At 46.0% G+C, this 19,528-nt stretch overlaps 1 protein-coding gene across 2 annotated transcripts in view; it reads left to right on the top strand.

The window, feature by feature from the left end:
* sbno1 (strawberry notch homolog 1 (Drosophila)) overlaps positions 1 to 19,528 on the top strand; it is a 274,172-nt gene that overhangs the window by 219,635 nt on the left and 35,009 nt on the right. For both annotated transcript variants that reach the window (XM_072514240.1, XM_072514325.1), the window contains 4 exons: positions 5,289 to 5,363; positions 5,453 to 5,599; positions 10,303 to 10,397; positions 11,843 to 11,935. In XM_072514240.1, the coding sequence (XP_072370341.1) occupies positions 5,289 to 5,363; positions 5,453 to 5,599; positions 10,303 to 10,397; positions 11,843 to 11,935 (410 nt within the window). The remainder of the gene's footprint in view (positions 1 to 5,288; positions 5,364 to 5,452; positions 5,600 to 10,302; positions 10,398 to 11,842; positions 11,936 to 19,528) is intronic.

The following is a 19,528-nucleotide window of genomic DNA, read 5'->3' on the forward strand; positions in this document are numbered from 1 at the left end:
TCCCATTTCCCTTTTAGTTCATCTACCATAGTCTCCCCTTCGTCCCTCATTTCCCTATATATATCTGACACCTTACCATCCCCCACCCATGTCTTTGAGATCACTCTGTCCTGCACCTCTTGTGTCGGGAGCTGCGGGAATTCCCTCACCTGTTGCCTCGCAAAAGCCCTCAGTTGCATATACCTGAATGCATTCCCTTGGGGCAACCCATATTTCTTGGTCAGCGCTCCCAGACTCGCGAACTTCCCATCCACAAACAGATCTTTCAGTTGCGTTATTCCTGCTCTTTGCCACATTCCATATCCCCCATCCATTCCCCCCAGGGCAAACCTATGGTTGTTTCTTATCGGGGACCCCCCCAAGGCTCCAGTCTTTCCCCTATGCCGTCTCCACTGTCCCCAAATCTTCAGTGTAGCCACCACCACCGGGCTTGTGGTGTAGTTCCTCGGTGAGAACGGCAATGGGGCTGTCACCATAGCCTGTAGGCTAGTCCCCCTACAGGACGCCCTCTCTAATCTATTCCACGCCGCTCCCTCCTCCTCTCCCATCCACTTACTCACCATTGAAATGTTAGCGGCCCAATAATACTCACTTAGGCTCGGTAGTACATCCCCCCCCCCCCCCCTATCCCTGCTACGCTGTAAGAATCCCTTCCTCACTCTCGGGGTCTTCCCGGCCCACACAAAACCCATGATGCTCTTTTCAATCCTTTTGGAAAAAAGCTTTCGTGATCACCACCGGGAGGCACTGAAACACAAAGAGGAATCTCGGGAGGACCACCATCTTAACCGCCTGCACCCTCCCTGCCAGTGACATGGATACCATATCCCATCTCTTGAAATCCTCCTCCATTTGTTCCACCAACCGCGTTAAATTTAACCTATGCAATGTGCCCCAATTCTTGGCTATCTGGATCCCCAGGTAACGAAAGTCCCTTGTTACCTTCCTCAACGGTAGGTCCTCTATTTCTCTACTCTGCTCCCCTGGATGCACCACAAACAACTCACTTTTCCCCATGTTCAATTTATACCCTGAAAAATCCCCAAACTCCCCAAGTATCCGCATTATTTCTGGCATCCCCTCCGCCGGGTCTGCCACATATAGTAACAAATCGTCCGCATACAAAGATACCCGGTGTTCTTCTCCTCCTCTAAGTACTCCCCTCCACTTCTTGGAACCCCTCAACGCTATTGCCAGGGGCTCAATCGCCAGTGCAAACAATAATGGGGACAGAGGGCATCCCTGCCTTGTCCCTCTATGGAGCCGAAAATATGCAGATCCCCGTCCATTCGTGACCACGCTCGCCATCGGGGCCCTATACAACAGCTGCACCCATCTAACACACCCCTCTCCAAAACCAAATCTCCTCAACACCCCCCACAAATAATCCCACTCCACTCTATCAAATGCTTTCTCGGCATCCATCGCCACTACTATCTCCGTTTCCCCCTCTGGTGGGGGCATCATCATTAACCCTAACAGCCTCCGTATATTCGTGTTCAGCTGTCTCCCCTTCACAAACCCGGTTTGGTCCTCGTGGACCACCCCCGGGACACATTCCTCTATTCTCATTGCCATTACCGTGGCCAGGATCTTGGCATCTACATTTAGGAGGGAAATAGGTCTATAGGACCCGCATTGTAGCGGGTCCTTTTCCTTCTTTAAGAGAAGCGATATTGTTGCTTCAGACATAGTCGGGGGCAGTTGTCCCCTTTCCTTTGCCTCATTAAAGGTCCTCGTCAATACCGGGGCGAGCAAGTCCACATATTTTCTATGGAATTCGACTGGGAATCCATCCGGTCCCGGGGCCTTTCCCGCCTGCATGCTCCTAATTCCTTTCACCACTTCTTCTACCTCGATCTGTGCTCCCAGTCCCACCCTTTCCTGCTCTTCCACCTTGGGAAATTCCAGCCGATCCAAAAAGCCCATCATTCTCTCCCTCCCATCCGGGGGTTGAGCTTCATATAATTTTTTATAAAATGTCTTGAACACTCCATTCACTCTCTCCACTCCCCGCTCCATCTCTCCTTCCTCATCCCTCACTCCCCCTATTTCCCTCGCTGCTCCCCTTTTCCTCAATTGGTGTGCCAGCAACCTGCTCGCCTTCTCCCCATATTCGTACTGTACACCCTGTGCCTTCCTCCATTGTGCCTCTGCATTGCCCGTAGTCAGCAAGTCAAATTCTACATGTAGCCTTTGCCTTTCCCTGTACAGTCCCTCCTCCGGTGCTTCCGCATATTGTCTGTCCACCCTCAAAAGTTCTTGCAGCAACCGCTCCCGTTCCTTACTCTCCTGCTTCCCTTTATGTGCCCTTATTGATATCAGCTCCCCTCTAACCACCGCCTTCAGCGCCTCCCAGACCACTCCCACCTGGACCTCCCCATTATCATTGAGTTCCAAGTACTTTTCAATGCACCCCCTCACCCTTAGACACACCCCCTCATCTGCCATTAGTCCCATGTCCATTCTCCAGGGTGGGCGCCCTCCTGTTTCCTCCCCTATCTCCAAGTCTACCCAGTGTGAAGCGTGATCCGAAATGGCTATAGCCGTATACTCCGTTTCCCTCACCTTCGGGATCAACGCCCTTCCCAGCACAAAAAAGTCTATTCGCGAGTAGACTTTATGGACATAGGAGGAAAACGAGAACTCCTTACTCCGAGGTCTGCTAAATCTCCACGGGTCTACACCTCCCATCTGCTCCATAAAATCTTTAAGTACCTTGGCTGCTGCCGGCCTCCTTCCAGTCCTGGACTTCGACCTATCCAGCCCTGGTTCCAACACCGTATTAAAATCTCCCCCCATTATCAGCTTTCCCATCTCTAGGTCCGGAATGCGTCCTAGCATCCGCCTCATAAAATTGGCATCATCCCAGTTCGGGGCATAAACATTTACCAAAACCACCGTCTCCCCCTGTAGTTTGCCACTCACCATCACGTATCTGCCCCCATTATCCGCCACTATAGTCTTTGCCTCGAACATTACCCGCTTCCCCACTAATATAGCCACCCCCCTGTTTTTCGCATCTAGCCCCGAATGGAACACCTGCCCCACCCATCCTTTGCGTAGCCTAACCTGGTCTATCAGTTTCAGGTGCGTTTCCTGTAACATAACCACATCTGCCTTAAGTTTCTTAAGGTGTGCGAGTACCCGTGCCCTCTTTATCGGCCCGTTCAGCCCTCTCACGTTCCACGTGATCAGCCGGGTTGGGGGGCTTCCTACCCCCCCCCCCCTTGTCGATTAGCCATCCCCTTTTTCCAGCTCCTCACCCGGTTCCCACGCGCCTCCCTCCCTTTTTAAACAGCGGTGTTACATTAGCCATTTTCCAGTCCTCTGGGATCCTTCCTGCCTCCAGTGATTCCTGAAAGATCATCACCAATGCCTCCACAATCTCCTCAGCTATCTCCTTTAGAACCCTGGGGTGTAGTCCATCTAGTCCAGGTGATTGATCCACCTTCTTAGTTTTGGTTTCTCTCCTGTCCTGCCATTATCTGACCCTCATTTCCCATGCTATGATTTTGCTCTCCTGCCTTGACCCCACCCCTTGATTGGCTACATCTACCAGTTTAAAGCTTTCTCGACTTCCCTAGTTGTCTGGTCATTAGAACAGTGGTCTCATCGCGGGACTTGGAACTTATTTTCCTGCCAAATTTAGCAACTGTGCATTGGGATGTTTCATCCAATTAATTGATATAAATTGTAAATAGTTGAGGCCACAGCACTGACCTCAGTGGCACTCACCTTGCCCCATCTTGTCAATTTGAAAATGGCACATTTATGCCAAATCTCTGGTTGCTGTTAGCCAACCAATCCGATGTGAAATGAAATGAAAAATGAAATTAAAATCGCTTGTTGTCACAAGTAGGCTTCAAATGAAGTTACTGTGAAAAGCCCCTAGTCGCCACATTCCTGCGCCTGTTCGGGGAGGCTAGTACGAGAATTGAACAGTGCTGCTGGCCTGCCTCGGTCTGCTTTCAAAGCCAGCAATTTAGCCCTGTGCTAAACCAGCCCCTGTGTGAAAATATTTATTTATTTATTTTTAAATAAATTTAGACGACCCAATTCATTTTTTTCAATTAAGATGCAATTTAGTTGGGCAATCCACCTACTCTGCACATCTTTGGGTTGTGAGGGCGAAACCCACACAAACACAGTGACCCAGAGCCAGGATCGAACCTGGGACCTCGGCGCCGTGAGACTGCAGTGCTACCACTGCGCCACCGTGCTGCCAATTGCTATATCTTGCTATGTCATGCTATAACCACCTACACCATGAGCACTTATTTTGCATAGCAACATTTGACCTGGCATCTTGTCACATACCTTCTGGAAATCAAGCACATCACAGGTTCTCCTTAATCCACCTTGCTGGTTACTTTCTCAAAGAACACCAATAAATTAGTCAAACACTATTTCCCTTTTACAAAACCGTGTTGATTCTGCTTTGATAAGGAGTCCCCCTTTGAAGCTGAAGATGAGAATTTTTTTCTCATAGAGAGTTGTTAGTACGGTAGCATTGTGGATAGCACAATTGCTTCACAGCTCCAGGGTCCCTAGTTCGATTCCGGCTTGGGTCACTGTCTGTGCGGAGTCTGCACGTCCTCCCCGTGTGTGCGTGGGTTTCCTCCGGGTGCTCCGGTTTCCTCCCACAGTCCAAAGATGTGCAGGTTAGGTGGATTGGCCGTGATAAATTGCCCTTAGTGTCCAAAATTGCCCTTAGTGTTGGGTGGGGTTGCTGGGTTGTGGGGATAGGGTGGAGGTGTTGACCTTGGGTAGGGTGCTCTTTCCAAGAGCCGGTGCAGACTCGATGGGCCGTGTGGCCTCCTTCTGCACTGTAAAAATTCTATGATTAGTCTGTGGAATTCTCTTCCCCTGCAAGCAGTGGAGGTTGGGTCATTGAAATTATCCGAGGTTGAGTTCCATTTTTGATAGACTAGTTTATAGGGTGGAGACCAGAACCAAACCAGCTCGGAGTATATTGAATCGGACTCGAGGGGCCAAATAACCCATTCCTGCTCTAAATTCCCATGTTCCAATGCATCATTTATTGAAGCTCTGATGTAGATTGTGATTAAATCCTGTGGTAGGGTTTGAACTGAGCTTTCTGACTTAGATTAAGAACATTTACCAACGGAACTAACTTGGTGCAGAGTTGCCTCTTGGAGAGCGAATGACTTTGCCAGCATGGTTTTTGGGGCAGTTTCATACTAATTTTCTCAATGATTTTCATTGGTGCTGTTTCTAATCACGTACATTTCATGCAAAGTGGCATTGTGCGTTTGTATCCCTAGATGTTCGACAGGGATTAATTGGTGTGGGTTTGATAAATGTGGAAGATCGTTCAGGACTGCTCACACTGGATAAAGGTAAAAATGTATTTAAACTTGGATTGATTATTGCTGGTATTTTTGTAACTCTGGTTCCCATGTCTAATCATATAATGAATCAATTTCAGATTATAATAATATTGGGAAGTTTCTGAATCGAATCCTTGGTATGGAGGTACACCAGCAGAATGCACTCTTCCAGTATTTTTCAGACACTTTAAGTGCTGTAATTCAGAATGCGAAGAAGAATGGAAGATACGATATGGGAATTTTAGGCAAGTCTTTGGTTTTCTACTGTCCTAATGAGAAGTTTATTCCTGGAGCAGGCCACAGGCTGCAGGGTTGCTGGGAGAGGTGAGTGCATATTTAAAAGAGACTTCAGTTCCTGGAGCAGGCCACAGGCTGCAGGGAGCGGTGAGTGCATATTTAAAAGAGACTTCAGTTCCTGGAGCAGGCCACAGGCTGCAGGGTTGCTGGGAGAGGTGAGTGCATATTTAAAAGAGACTTCAGTTCCTGGAGCAGGCCACAGGCTGCAGGGTTGCTGGGAGAGGTGAGTGCATATTTAAAAGTGCTTAGTTACAGGTCGAGTGGCAGTTGGAGACTTCACTTCCTGGAGCGGGCGTATTGGCTCATTGGAAATCAGGCAGGGTACAAAAGGTGTGGCAGGAGTGCCTTTAGACACGGAGTGCTGATTGGATCAGAGTGCATCTAAGTTTAGGTGAGTGACTGAGTGCTGATTGGAACAGAGTGCATCTGAGTTTAGGTGAGTGACTGAGTTCGGGTGAGTGGCGAGAGAGGGCTGTGTTTTTGGTTGGTGTTCGGGTTTATCCTTGAGGTTCTATAAAAAAAAAATGTTTTAAATTAATTAACTAGTTGAATATGACTGGACAGGTGATGTGCTGTTGCTGTATGATGATGGAACTGGTGGATCCCATTGAGACCGTCAGTGACCACATCTGTAGCAAGTGTTGGCTGCTCGAGGAACTTCGGCTCAGAATTGATGAGCTGGAGACCGAGCTGCACACACTGCGGCACATCATGGAGGGGGAACATTACCTGGACGCTTTGTTTCAGGAGGCAGTCACACCCGGTAGAATAAGTACTGTTAATTTGGTCAGGGACAGAGTGGTGTGACTGCAAGGGAGGCAGGTCGGGGGATCCTGAGTTTAGGAGTTGAGGAGCCTCAGCCCTTGACCTTGTCCAACAGGTATGAGGTACTTGCTCCCTGTGTGGATGAGGAAGAGGGCTGGAGGGAGGATGCGTTGACTGACCACTGCACCGTGGTACAGGAAGCCATTCAAGAGGGGGGAGCAAAAAGTCAAGTGGTAGTTGTAGGGGATTCTATAATTAGGGGGATTGATGGCATCCTTTGTAAGCCAGATCGTGAGTCCCGCATGGTATGTTGCCTGCCCGGTGCCAGGGTGAGGGATATCTCTGATCGGCTTGAAAGGATTTTGGAGAGGGAGGGGGAGGATCCAGTTGTTGTGATCCACGCTGGGACTAACAACATAGGTAAGACTAGGAAAGAGGACCTGTTTGGGGATTATCAAACACTAGGGACTAAATTAAAGAACAGGTCATCCAGGGTTATAATCTCTGGATTACTACCCGAGCCACGTGCCAATTGGCATAGGGTTGAGAAAATTAGGGACGTTAACACGTGGCTAAAGGAGTGGTGCGGGAAAGAGGGATTCCATTTCCTGAGGCATTGGCATCAGTACTGGGGCAGGAGGGACCTGTACCGTTGGGACGGTCTTCACCTGAACCATTCTGGGACCAGTGTTCTAGCGAAGAGGATAAATAGGTTGGTCACAATGACTTTAAACTAGCAAGTTGGAGGGAAGGGAAGGGTAAAGCTATGGACAGTATAATGGTTAATGGAGAGCAAGGCAGCAGGTTACGTGACAGGTTATTATGTAGAGATATGGGTTCAGAGACAAGGAAAATAGGAGAAAGGGCAAGAGGAAAAATAATTTGCGAAAAGTTACTGATCAAGGTGTTAGGCTTCAGAACAAAGACATAAAAAACAGCATAAGTGTACTTTACTTGAATGCTCGTAGTATACGGAATAAGGCGAATGAGTTGATGGCGCAAATCATCGTGAATGACTATGATTTAGTGGCCATTACTGAAACATGGTTAAAAGATGGTCACGACTGGGAGTTAAATATCCAAGGGTATCAGACTATACGAAAGGATAGAATGGACGGTAAGGGTGGTGGTGTAGCTTTGTTGTTTAAGGATGGCATCCGGGCAATAGTAAGGGATGATATTGGTGCTATGGAAGACGAGGTTGAATCAATTTGGGTGGAAATCAGCAATAGTAAGGCAAAAAGTTCACTGATAGGAGTAGTCTATAGGCCGCCAAATAGTAACAGGGTGGTAGGGCAGGCAATAAGCAAAGAAATAACGGATGCATGTAGAAATGGTACAGCGGTTATCATGGGAGATTTTAATCTGCATGTCGATTGGTTTAACCAGGTTGGTAAAGGCAGCCTTGAGGAGTTTATAGAATGTGTCCGGGATAATTTCCTGGAACAGTATGTAATGGAACCTACAAGGGAACAAGCAGTCCGTGATCTGGTCCTGTGTAATGAGGCAGGATTGATTAATTATCTCATAGCTCGGGATCCTCTTGGAAGGAGCGACCACAATATGGTGGAATTTAAAATACAGTTGGAGGATGACAAGGTAAAATCAAACACTAGTGTTTTGTGCTTAAACAAAGGCGATTACAATGGGATGAGAGAAGAACTAGCTAAGGTAGACTGGGAGCAAAGACTTTATGGTGAAGCAGTTGAGGAACAGTGGAGAACCTTCCGAGCGATCTTTCACAGTGTTCAGGAAAGGTTCATACCGACAAAAAAGAAAGACGGTAGAAAGGGGACAAATCGACCGTGGATATCTAAGGAGGTGAGGGAGAGTATCAAATTGAAGGGAAAAACATACAAAGTGGCAAAAATTATTGGGAGACTAGAGGACTGGGAAGTCTTTAGGGGACAACAGAAAGCTACTAAAAAAGCTATAAAGAAGAGTAAGGTAGACTATGAAAGTAAACTTGCTCAGAACATAAAAGCAGATAGTAAAAGCTTCTACAAATATATAAGGCAAAAAAGAGTGGCTAAGGTAAATATTGGTCCTTTGGAAGATGAGTAGGGAGATTTAATAATAGGAGACGGGGAAATGGCTGAGGAGCTGATCAGGTTTGTTGGGTCAGTCTTCACAGTGGAAGACACAAATAACATGCCAGTGACTGATGGAAATAAAGATATGATAGGTGAAGACCTTGAGATGATCGTAATCACTAAGGAGGCAGTATTGGGCAAGCTAATGGGGCTAAAGGTAGACAAGTCTCCTGGCCCTGATGGGATGCATCCCAGAGTGTTAAAAGAGATGGCTAGGGAAATTGTAAACGCACTAGTGATAATTTATCAAAATTCACTAGACTCTGGGGTGGTCCCAGAGGATTGGAAAGTAGCAAACGTGACACCACTGTTTAAAAAAGGAGGTCGGCAGAAAGCGGGTAATTATAGGCCGGTAAGCTTAACTTCGGTTGTAGGGAAAATGCTGGAATCTTATCATTAAGGAGGAAATAGCGGGGCACCTGGAGGGAAATTGTCCCATTGGGCAGACGCAGCATGGGTTCACAAAAGGGTAGGTCGTGTCTGACTAATTTGGTAGAATTTTTTGAGGACGTTACCAGTGCAGTAGATAACGGGGAGCCAATGGATGTGGTATATCTGGATTTCCAGAAAGCTTTTGACAAGGTGCCACACAAAAGGTTGCTGCATAAACTAAATATGCATGGCATTGAGGGTAAAGTGGTAGCATGGGTAGAGGATTGGTCAACTAACAGAAAGCAGCGAGTGGGGATAAATGGGTGTTTCTCTGGTCGGCAACCTGTAACTAGTGGGGTCCCTCAAGGATCAGTGTTGAGCCCGCAGTTGTTCACAATTTACATAGATGATTTGGAGTTGGGGACCAAGTGCAATGTGGCAAAGTTTGCAGACGACACTAAGATGAGTGGTAAAGCAAAATGTGTCGAGGATACCGGAAGTCTGCAGAAGGATTTGGATAGGTTAGGTGAATGGGCTAGGGTCTGGCAGATGGAATTCAATGTTGCCAAGTGTGAGGCTATCCATTTTGGGAGGAATAACAGCAGAATGGATTATTATTTAAACGGTAAAATGTTAAAACATGCTGCTGTGCAGAGGGACCTGGGTGTGCTGGTGCACGAGTCACAAAAAGTTGGTGTGCAGGTGCAACAGGTGATTAAGTAGGCTAATCGAGTTTTGTCTTTCATTGCTAGAGGGTTGGAGTTCAAGACTAGGGAGGTTATGCTGCAATTGTATAAGGTGTTGGTGAGGCCGCATCTGGAGTATTGTGTTCAGTTTTGGTCTCCTTACCTGAGAAAGGACATATTGGCACTGGAGGGAGTGCAGAGGAAATTCACTAGGTTGATCCCAGAGTTGAGGGGATTAGATTAACGAGAGGTTGAGTAGACTGGGACTGTACTCATTGGAGTTTAGAAGGATGCGAGGGGATCTTATTGAAACATATAAAATTATGAAGGAAATAAATAGGATAGATGCGGGCAGGTTGTTTCCACTGGTCAGGGAAAGCAGAACTAGGAGGCATAGCCTCAAAATAAGGGGAAGTAGATTTAGGACCGAGTTTAGGAGGAACTTCTTCACCCAAAGGGTTGTGAATCTCTGGAATTCCTTGCCCAGGGAAGCAGTTGCGGCTCCTTCTTTAAACGTTTTTAAGAAAAAGATAGATACCTTTCGAAAGAATAAAGGGATTCGGGGTTATGGTGTTCGGGCCGGAAAGTGGAGCTGAGTCCACAAAAGATCAGCCATGATCTAATTGAATGGCGGAGCAGGCTTGAGGGGCCAGATGGCCTACTCCTGTTCCTAGTTCTTATGTTCTTATGTTCTTATTACACAACAGTTGCTGATTTGCGTTTGTTTTTGGACAGATCTGGGTTCTGGGGATGAGAAGGTGAAGAAACTAGAAACAAAGAAATTCTTAACTCCAGGGTATTCTGTATCAGGACATGTTGAAATTTATACTGTAAGTGTCTGACTATTTGGTATAGTGATTTATATTTTGTATCTTGTGTTGCTTTCCTTCCTTCGACCCCAGGTACAGTTCCCCAGGTCTTCCAATGTTGTGCCAAAGCATCAATGTAGCTAGGTCCAGTCCTCATCTTTGGACCCTGTGCATGTTGCCAATGAGCAAACATGAGGAACAAGACCTAAACTAACGCACCCTCCCACCTCTGCACTGCTGAAACAGTTGTTATTCTTTCTACCATGGAGGTTACCATTGACCAGAGAGGAGAGCAGGTCAGGGGCTGGGAATTCTGTTGCGAGTACTTCACCACCTAACTCCCCAAAGCCTGTCCACCATCTACAAGGCACAAGTCTGTAGTGTGATGGAAAATTCTCCACCTGCCTGAGTAAATGAAGTTTGGCATCATCCAGGGTAAAGCAGCCCGCTTGATTGACCCCCCCCCCCCCCCCCCCCCCCCCCCATCCATCACCTTAAACATTCATCCCCTCCACGACCGTCGCACAGTGGCAGCCATGTGTACCATCTTCAAGACTCACTGCAGCAGCTCACCAAGGCGCTGCTTTGACTTCACCTTCCAAATTCATGGCCTCTAACACCCCGAAGGACACGGACAGCAAATGCATGGGAACACCACATCCTGCAAGTTCCCCACCAGGTCACACACCATCCTGACTTCGAACTATATTGCTCATCCTTCACTGTAACTAGGTCAAAATCCTGGAACTCCCTCCCTGTCAGCATTGTGAGCTTCCCTGCACCGCGTAGACTGCAGTTGTTCAAAATGTGGCTCGCCATTAATAATAATAATCTTTATTATTGAGACAAGTGGGCTTACATTAACACTGCAATGAAATTACTGTGAAAATTCCCTAGTCGCCACATTCTGGCACCTGTTCGGGCACATGGAGGGAGAATTCAGAATGTCCAATTCACCTAACAGCACGTCTTTAGGGACTTGTGGGAGGAAACCGGAGCACCCGGAGGAAACCCACGCAGACACTGGAAGAACATGCAGACACCGCACAGACAGTGACCCAAGCTGGGAATCGAACCTGGGACCCTGGCGTTGTGAAGCAACAGGGCTAACCACTGTGCTGCCATGCGCCCTCCTCTGAAGGGCCATGAGGGATGGAGAACAAATGCTGGCCTAGCCAATGACACCCACATTCAGTGAAAAAATAAACAAAAACCCTAAGGCCAGCACACACCAGGGACTGAACTCAAAATGTACCAGATCTTCATAGCTATTCACTGATTGCTCCAAATGAGAAAGTACCCAATCCCAAACAGCACAGCTAAGAGACATAATTAGAACAAAAAAATTACCAATATGTCAAAACATATGTCAAATGTCTAAATTGGATTTGTGGTAAATCAAGTTGTACAATTAATGTTTTGCCTTTTGGATTATGTGTGTTTTAATTCAATATTGATTTTTGTAGATAAGCGTTGAAAGAGGGATGTCCTGGGAAGAAGCTACAAAGATTTGGGCAGAACAAATGGGAACCGATGATGGCTTCTATTTGTCAATGCAGGTAAACAAGGAGAAAGAAATGGAGCGAGCGATCGCTCTTGTGGCTGTAACCACGGATACATGGCAGTAAGATGTAATACTTTGAATACCAGTGGTGTGGAATGGGTAATTATCCTTTTGTAAATTGGAATTGATGAAACCAAGCTACACATGATGAGGCTTAGTTTGCTTTGCCTGCCTGTTTCCAGCCCTGTGCAGCATGATAGTGTCTGAAATCTGTGCAGCAGTAGAAATATTGAACACTTAGCAATAACCAATTATCAGTGCTAAGTGTAACCTGTGTAGTGTTTGCAATCCTGTCATACGTTCAAAAGTCTTTGAGTTGACGGAGGTTCAGTCAATGTTACCCATGCTTGGTCTGGGTTTGAAGTGAACTGCATTTCTGTGGATCTGGAAAAAATAACCATCTATGAAATATGATCATAGAGTCGCATTTGTGAGGTCTACAGTTTTGTTAATCCAGATTAACAACCAAAGGATGCAACATGCGAATTGCAAAGTACTGCAGATGCTGACTAATGAATCAAACAGGTAGTTGGAGGGAGAACAAAATAAATTGAAACGAAAGCTGCAGCCAAAATGTAAAATTGTCCATTCATTGACTTACTTGCTTTGTATTTCCAGCATTTCTTTTATTGAAACAGCAAGCAGATTTGCTTTTGGTTCCGATATTTGTCATGAACATAAAATGTCCCACATTACATTTCACAAGAGGAGAGAAATGGAAAAAAAAATGAATGACTGGAAGAAAAAAAAGACTGAACTGTACTAAGAAAATTGAGAACGTTGATTGACAGCACAGTTGACTTGAGGCTTGACAAGGCAGGGCAGTGAGCAACAGATTTGGGTGGAGAGGAATTGTGTTTGAACCTTGAATCTTTTTATTACAATGTAAGAATTATTTGCAATTTGCTGATTTTCTTTCTCTAAACAATCTAAAGCAGAATCTGAGTGAAATTGAAAAAATGTTGTGGTATTCATTTGGTTCGAGCATTTAATCTTCATTCTAATGCCTGCCATCTATTTCGAGCATTTTATTTCTTTAGTTTCGGCTAATCTGATTCAGCACTGTTCTTCAGGATGTGCAGAAGTTTAGTTCAGTTGGAGCAAAGTCGGTTGTCTTGGCGCTAGTTAATTTTCCAGTTTAACTTGTGAGAACAATATGGTGATAATCATGGGTGATTTTAATCTACATATAGATTTGACAAGTCAGATTGGCAACGGTATCCTGGATGATGAATACACGGTGTTTTGGGGGCAGTTTGTTTAGAGCAAGCTACACTCGATCTGGTAATGTGCAGTAATCATTTCATATTCAGTTTGCTGGAGAGAGAAGTGGATCCTAAGACAAGTATTTTGAAGTTAAATAAAGGCAATTATGAGGGCATGAAAACAGCTGGTTCAGGTGATTTGGGAAATTGGGTTACGGGATATGTCAACCGAGATGTGGCAAATATTTGAGGAGATATTTCAATGCAGAGAAAAGTTACATTCCAGTGAGAAGGAAAGACTCTAAGGGAAGGTTGTGTCACCTGTGGTTAACTAAAGAAGTTAAAGATATTGTGGTATCAAATTTGAAAGAAAATGTATAATTTTGCAAAGGTGAGAGGCAGGTCAGAAGATTTGCCAGAATATAAATAACAACAAAGAATAACAAAAAGAGTAATAAGGAGGACAAAATTAGATATGGGAGAAAGCTAGCTAGAAATATAAAAACAGACAGGAAGGGCTTCTACAGGTAAAAGGTAAAAAGTAGTGAGTGTTGGTCCTCTAGAGTGAGAATGGGGAATGAATAATGAACGAGAATGTTGGATACATTGAACAATTTCACGTCTGTCTTCACTGTAGAGGATACAAGTAACATTCCAGAAATAATTTTGAATCCGGAGGGGCAAGGGAAGGAGGAAGATTTTTAATAAATTATTTTCCTTAATTTGTCATATATAACAAATACGACATTAATATCAAGTAGTGCAGAAAACAAATATCAAATAGGACAATACAATAAAAGGAAGCAAAAAAGAAAAAAGCACTCAACTGAAATTATAAATCCCACCCAAAGAAAGACCGAAATAAAATAGCCCCAATAATAATAATTACCACTTCCACCACCCCCCCCCCCCCCACACTTAACAGCTGATGGTGATTAACTCTTTTAAGTAGGAAATGAATGGCTACCACCTCAAGTAGAACCCCTCCACTGACCCCCTAATGGTGTACTTGATCTTTTCCAGATATAGAAATTCCATGAGGTCACCCAAACAGGCTAAGGCACTGGGCGGAGCAGAAGATCTCTATCCCAGCAGAACACGCTTCCGGGCTAGCAACGAGGCAAAGGCAAGAACATCTGCCTTCACCCCGGTCTGCAGCCTCGGCGAGTCAAAGACCCCTAAAATGGCCACCAATGGACAAGGCTCCAGATCAGTGTTAAGAATCGTTGGCATGGTGCTAGAGAGGGAGACTTAAAAGCTTACCATCCTTGGATGGGACCAGAACATGTGGGCGTGGTTAGATGGCCCGTGAGAGCACCGGTCACTCCATTTCAGCGAAGAACCCACTCATCCCAGCCTTAGTTAAGTGAGCCTTATGTACCACCTTAAACTGAATCAGGCTGAGCCGTGCACAGGAGGGAATGGAGTTCACCCTTCAAAGAGCCTCATCCAAAATAGGTCCCAGCTGTCCCTCCCACTTACTCCTGTTGCTCTTATTAGCCTTAGTTTTATTAGCTCTAATTCTGTCACCTTTGCTCACGAGTCGCCAGGTATCTTTCTGATACCGCCACGTGGTTCAAGCTCAAGTAATGATTAATGCAGCACACCGCTTAGTAAATGTTAAATCAACGATCATTTATTATATACAGCAATAAATACTTACACAATAATACTACTTTCTAGACTACTACCTACCACTACAGGCCAATACTTAACTTTGGGAATGGCCCACCAGGTCAGGGAAACGAATGGCTTATCGAATTGGGTCTGGCCTGCGGGATTCAACGGCTGATACAGGTCGATGGCTAGGGGTCTCTATCGGGTAGCGATCGTTGGAGTCAAACTTACGGTTTCTTGTCGATGGTTCTTGCGAAGGTTGCGAGCAGGAGAAGAAGGGAGAGAAGGGTCGATCTGAACTTGGCCCCTATCTTTATAGTCCCCAGGGGCTTCCCGCCTCTCTGGGCGGACCTTGACCCTGGTCCCAAGTGATTGGACTTGGTCCCAATCACTGGGTTCGATATGCTCCAATAACGGGGCGATTCCTTGATCGGGGGGTGGTCGTTCACCTTTCTTTGTCTCGGCCACTGCTGGCGCCGAGAGGTCTGAATCGGCTTTCAATTGCTAATATGTTGCAATTGTTCCCGGGGATAGCCGATTAAACTGCAGATGGCTGGGTTGATGTGCTGCTAATCGTTGCAGGTATCGATCTGGGCCGACTTCCCCAGAGCCGAATACACTGTTCTGTCTGCAGCTGTCCGTTTGTGTCCTGTTGGCTGATTTTCCCATCAGTCTTTTCAGTTAGCCATTTTACATCGAGTTTTGGCCAAATTAATCGGGAATCAGCCATTTTAGGTGGCTACACTCCTCACCCAGTCCAGCAAGAACACTTCCATTGCCATAATCTGCCCCAAAATATTTGAAACCCTGCCAGCAATAGGATTTTTACCAGCGGCGCTAAAGAAATGTAGGACAGCAGAACAAGTGCACCCCTGATGATTGAAATTTCACCGAAGCTCCTCCCAACGAGCAAACCATCCCTCGATGAACGAACCCCCACAATACACACAGCCCCTGCCTTCCCACATCGCGTCCAGACCCGACGCCACAAACAAATGGTTGCCGCAGAAAGGGGCCAGCAATGATGTGGCGTTCAACTTGTAATGCTGTCTAAACTGCTTCCATATCCTTAGTAGATATCACCACCGGGTTTGAGGAATACCTCGCTGGGGAGAATGGGAGCAAAGCCATTACCAAAGTCTGTAAACTCGAGCCCCTACACAAACACACATCCATCTGCCTCAAAAAAGCATCTGACTCCCCCAACCACCCCAGCACCTTCTCAATATTGACCGCCCAGTAACAAGCAAGCAAACAAATTGGGTAACGTCAGGCCTCCCTACTGTCGGTACCTCTGAAAGAATACCCTACGAATTCTCGGTGACTTACCCACCCAACTTGTTAGCCTTGGCAAAGAAAGGGAAGCACGGTGGCGCAGTGGTTAGCATTGATGCCTCATGCGCCGAGGTCCCAGGCTTGATCCCGGCTCTGAGGTACTGTCCATGTGGAGTTCGAACAAAAGAACAAAGAAAAGTACAGCGCAGGAACAGGCCCTTCGGCCCTCCAAGCGGGTGCCGACCATGCTGCCCGTCTAAACTAAAATCTTCTACACTTTCTGGGTCCGTATCCCTCTATTCCCATCCTATTCATGTATTTGTCAAGATGCCCCTTAAATGTCACTATCGTCCCTGCTTCCACCACCTCCTCCAGCAGCGCGTTCCAGGCACCCACTACCCTCTGTGTAAAAAGCTTGCCTCGTACATCTCCTCTAAACCTTGTCCCTCGCACCTTAAACCTATGCCCCCTCGTAATTGACTCCTCTACCCTGGGGAAAAGCCTCTGACTATCCACTCTGTCTATGCCCCTTATAATTTTGTAGACCTCTATCAGGTCGCCCCTCAACCTCCGTAGTTCCAGTGAGAACAAGGGCAGCACGGTCGCATTGTGGATAGCACAATTGCTTCACAGCTCCAGGGCCCCAGGTTCGATTCCGGCTTGGGTCACTGTCTGTGTGGAGTCTGCACATCCTCCCCGTGTGTGCGTGGGTTTCCTCCGGGTGCTCCGGTTTCCTCCCACAGTCCAAAGATGTGCAGGTTAGGTGGATTGACCATGATAAATTGCCCTTCGTGTCCAAAATTGCCCTTAGTGTTGGGTGGGGTTACTGGGTTATGGGGATAGGGTGGAGGTGTTGACCTGGGGTAGGGCGCTCTTTCCAAGAGCCGGTGCAGACTCGATGGGCCGAATGGCCTCCTTCTGCTCTGTAAATTCTATGATAATCTATGAACAAACCGAGTTTATTCAACCGCTCCTCATAGCTAATGCCCTCCATACCAGGCAACATCCTGGTAAATCTCTTCTGCACCCTCTCTAAAGCCTCCACATCCTTCTGGTAGTGTGGCGACCAGAATTGAACACTATACTCCAAGTGTGGCCTAACTAAGGTTCTATACAGCTGCAACATGACTCGCCATTTCTTATACTCAATGCCTTGGCCAATGAAGGCAAGCATGCCGTATGCCTTCTTGACTACCTTCTCCACCTGTGTTGCCCCTCTGTGACCTGTGGATCTGTACACCTAGATCTCTCTGACTTTCAATACTCTTGAGGGTTCTACCATTCACTGTATAGTTTGCACATTTCCCAATGTTTGCGTGGGTTTCACCCCCACAACCCAAAGATGTGCAGGCTAGGTGGATTGGCCATGCTGAATTACCCCTTAATTGGAAAAAATGAATTAGGTGCTCTAAATTTTAAAAAAACCTTGGCAAGACGTTGAAACAGAAATAAAAACGGTGGTAGAATGTTCATCTTAACAGTCTAGACTCTGCCTGCCAAGGTCAGCGGAAGGTTATCCCAGTTCTCTCCCCAATCACCAAACGTGTATAGTTTAACCTGTGGAGTATGGGCTACTCTGATACCCAGATACCGAAAGCTACCTCTAGCAAGACAAAAAGGCAATACACCCCCAGATTGGCTCCCCTCCCCGGAAGACTAACCAGAAAATATTCACTCTTCTCCAGGTTCAGTTTATGCCAAGAAAAGGAGCCAAAGCTCCTCAACAGCTTCATTATTTCGTCCACAGAGGAGCCTGGATCCATAACCTACAAGAGCAGGTCATCAGCATATGAAAACACCCTATGCTTCTTCTCTTCTCTTCCCCCCCCCCCCCCTTCCTTATCCCTCTCCATTTACCCGAGGGCTCTGTGATATTCCCAAAGGTTCTATCGCTAGTGTGGACAGGAGCGGCGACAATGGCCACTCTTGCCACGTACCCCTAGTCAATAGGGAATACCCCAAACTCATCACGCTCGTGTGAAGGGAGGGAGGGACTTTAAAAACTTTACAAACACCAGGGGAAGGGTACTGAGAAAATTATTGGAACTAAAAGATGACAAGTCCCCATGGCCTTCATCCTGGGGTCGTCTTATAAGAAGTGACTGCTGAGATAGTAGATATGCATTGATTTCAATTTGCCAAAGTTCTCTAGATTCTGGAAAGGTCACATCGACTGGGAAATAGTGAATATGACTCTATTCAAGAAAGGAATGATACCGAAAGCGACTCAAGACAGTTAGCTTAACATTTGTCGTAAGGAAATTGCTGGAATCAATAGAGGAGGTTATAACTGGGCACTTGAATCTCAGTGCAATCAGGCAAGGTCAACGTGGTTTTGTGAAAGAATTATAATTATTGATTAATTTATTGGAATTCTTTGAGGAAGTAACATGCAAGGTGGACAAAGGAGAACCTGTGGATGTGCTGAATTTCCAGAAGGAATTTGACAATGTGCCACATCAAAGGTTACTCTGTAAATCAAGAGCTTATATGGTGTAGGGGATAGCATATTGGCATGGACAGGGGATTGGTTAGCTAATGGGAACGAGAGTAGGGATAAATCAGTTTTTTTTGGTTTGGCAAGATGTGATGCGTGCAGTGCCACATATATTGATGCTGGGGCCTCAACTATTTACAATTTATATCAATTACTTTGAAGGTACAGAATGCATTGTTGCTAAATTTGCTGATGACACCAAGATAGGTCGGAAAGTAGGTTGTGAAGAGCACAAGGATTCTGTAAAGGGACATGGGTTAAGTGAGTGGCATTTATTTTGCAGGTGGTGTGTAACGTGGGAAAACGTGAACTTTGGCATGAAGAATAGAAACACAACATATTTATTGAAATGGAGAGAGATTGTGGGACTCTGAGGTACGGGGTGCCCTGGAAGACAAATGTAATTGTTAATTGTTTATTGCAAGGCGAATGGAATACAAAAGTTGGAATATTTTGCTACAGTTGTGCAGAGTGTTGATACTGTGTACAGATTTGGTTTCCTTATTTAAGAAAGGATATAAATGTGTTAGAAGCAGTTCAGAGAAAGTTCACTCAGCTGATGCATTGGATGGGTGAGTTATTTTACAAGGAAAAGCTGGGCCGTGATCCACTGGAGTTTAGAAGATTAAGAGGTGATCTCATTGCAACATACAAGATCCTGAGGGGACTTTTCAGGAGATGCTGAAAGGATGTTTCCCCTTGTCGGGGAGACGAGAACTGAAGGACACAGTTTAAAAATAATGCATCTCCCATTTAAGAGGGAGATGAGAATTTTTTTTTGAGGCTTGGGAATCCTTAGAAGCTTCTTTCCCAAAGAGAGGTGGAGGCAAGGTCAATGCATATTCTTACGGCAGAAGCCGATAGATTCTTGACTAACAAGGGAGTCAAAGGTTATTGGGGATAGGCGGAATGTGGAGTTACGGCCATGATCTTATTGAATGGCGGAGTAGGATCGAAGTGCAGAGTGGCCTACTAATTCCTATGTTCATGATTC

This window comes from Scyliorhinus torazame, chromosome 1 (assembly GCF_047496885.1).
Source record: "Scyliorhinus torazame isolate Kashiwa2021f chromosome 1, sScyTor2.1, whole genome shotgun sequence".
NCBI lineage: Eukaryota > Metazoa > Chordata > Chondrichthyes > Carcharhiniformes > Scyliorhinidae > Scyliorhinus > Scyliorhinus torazame.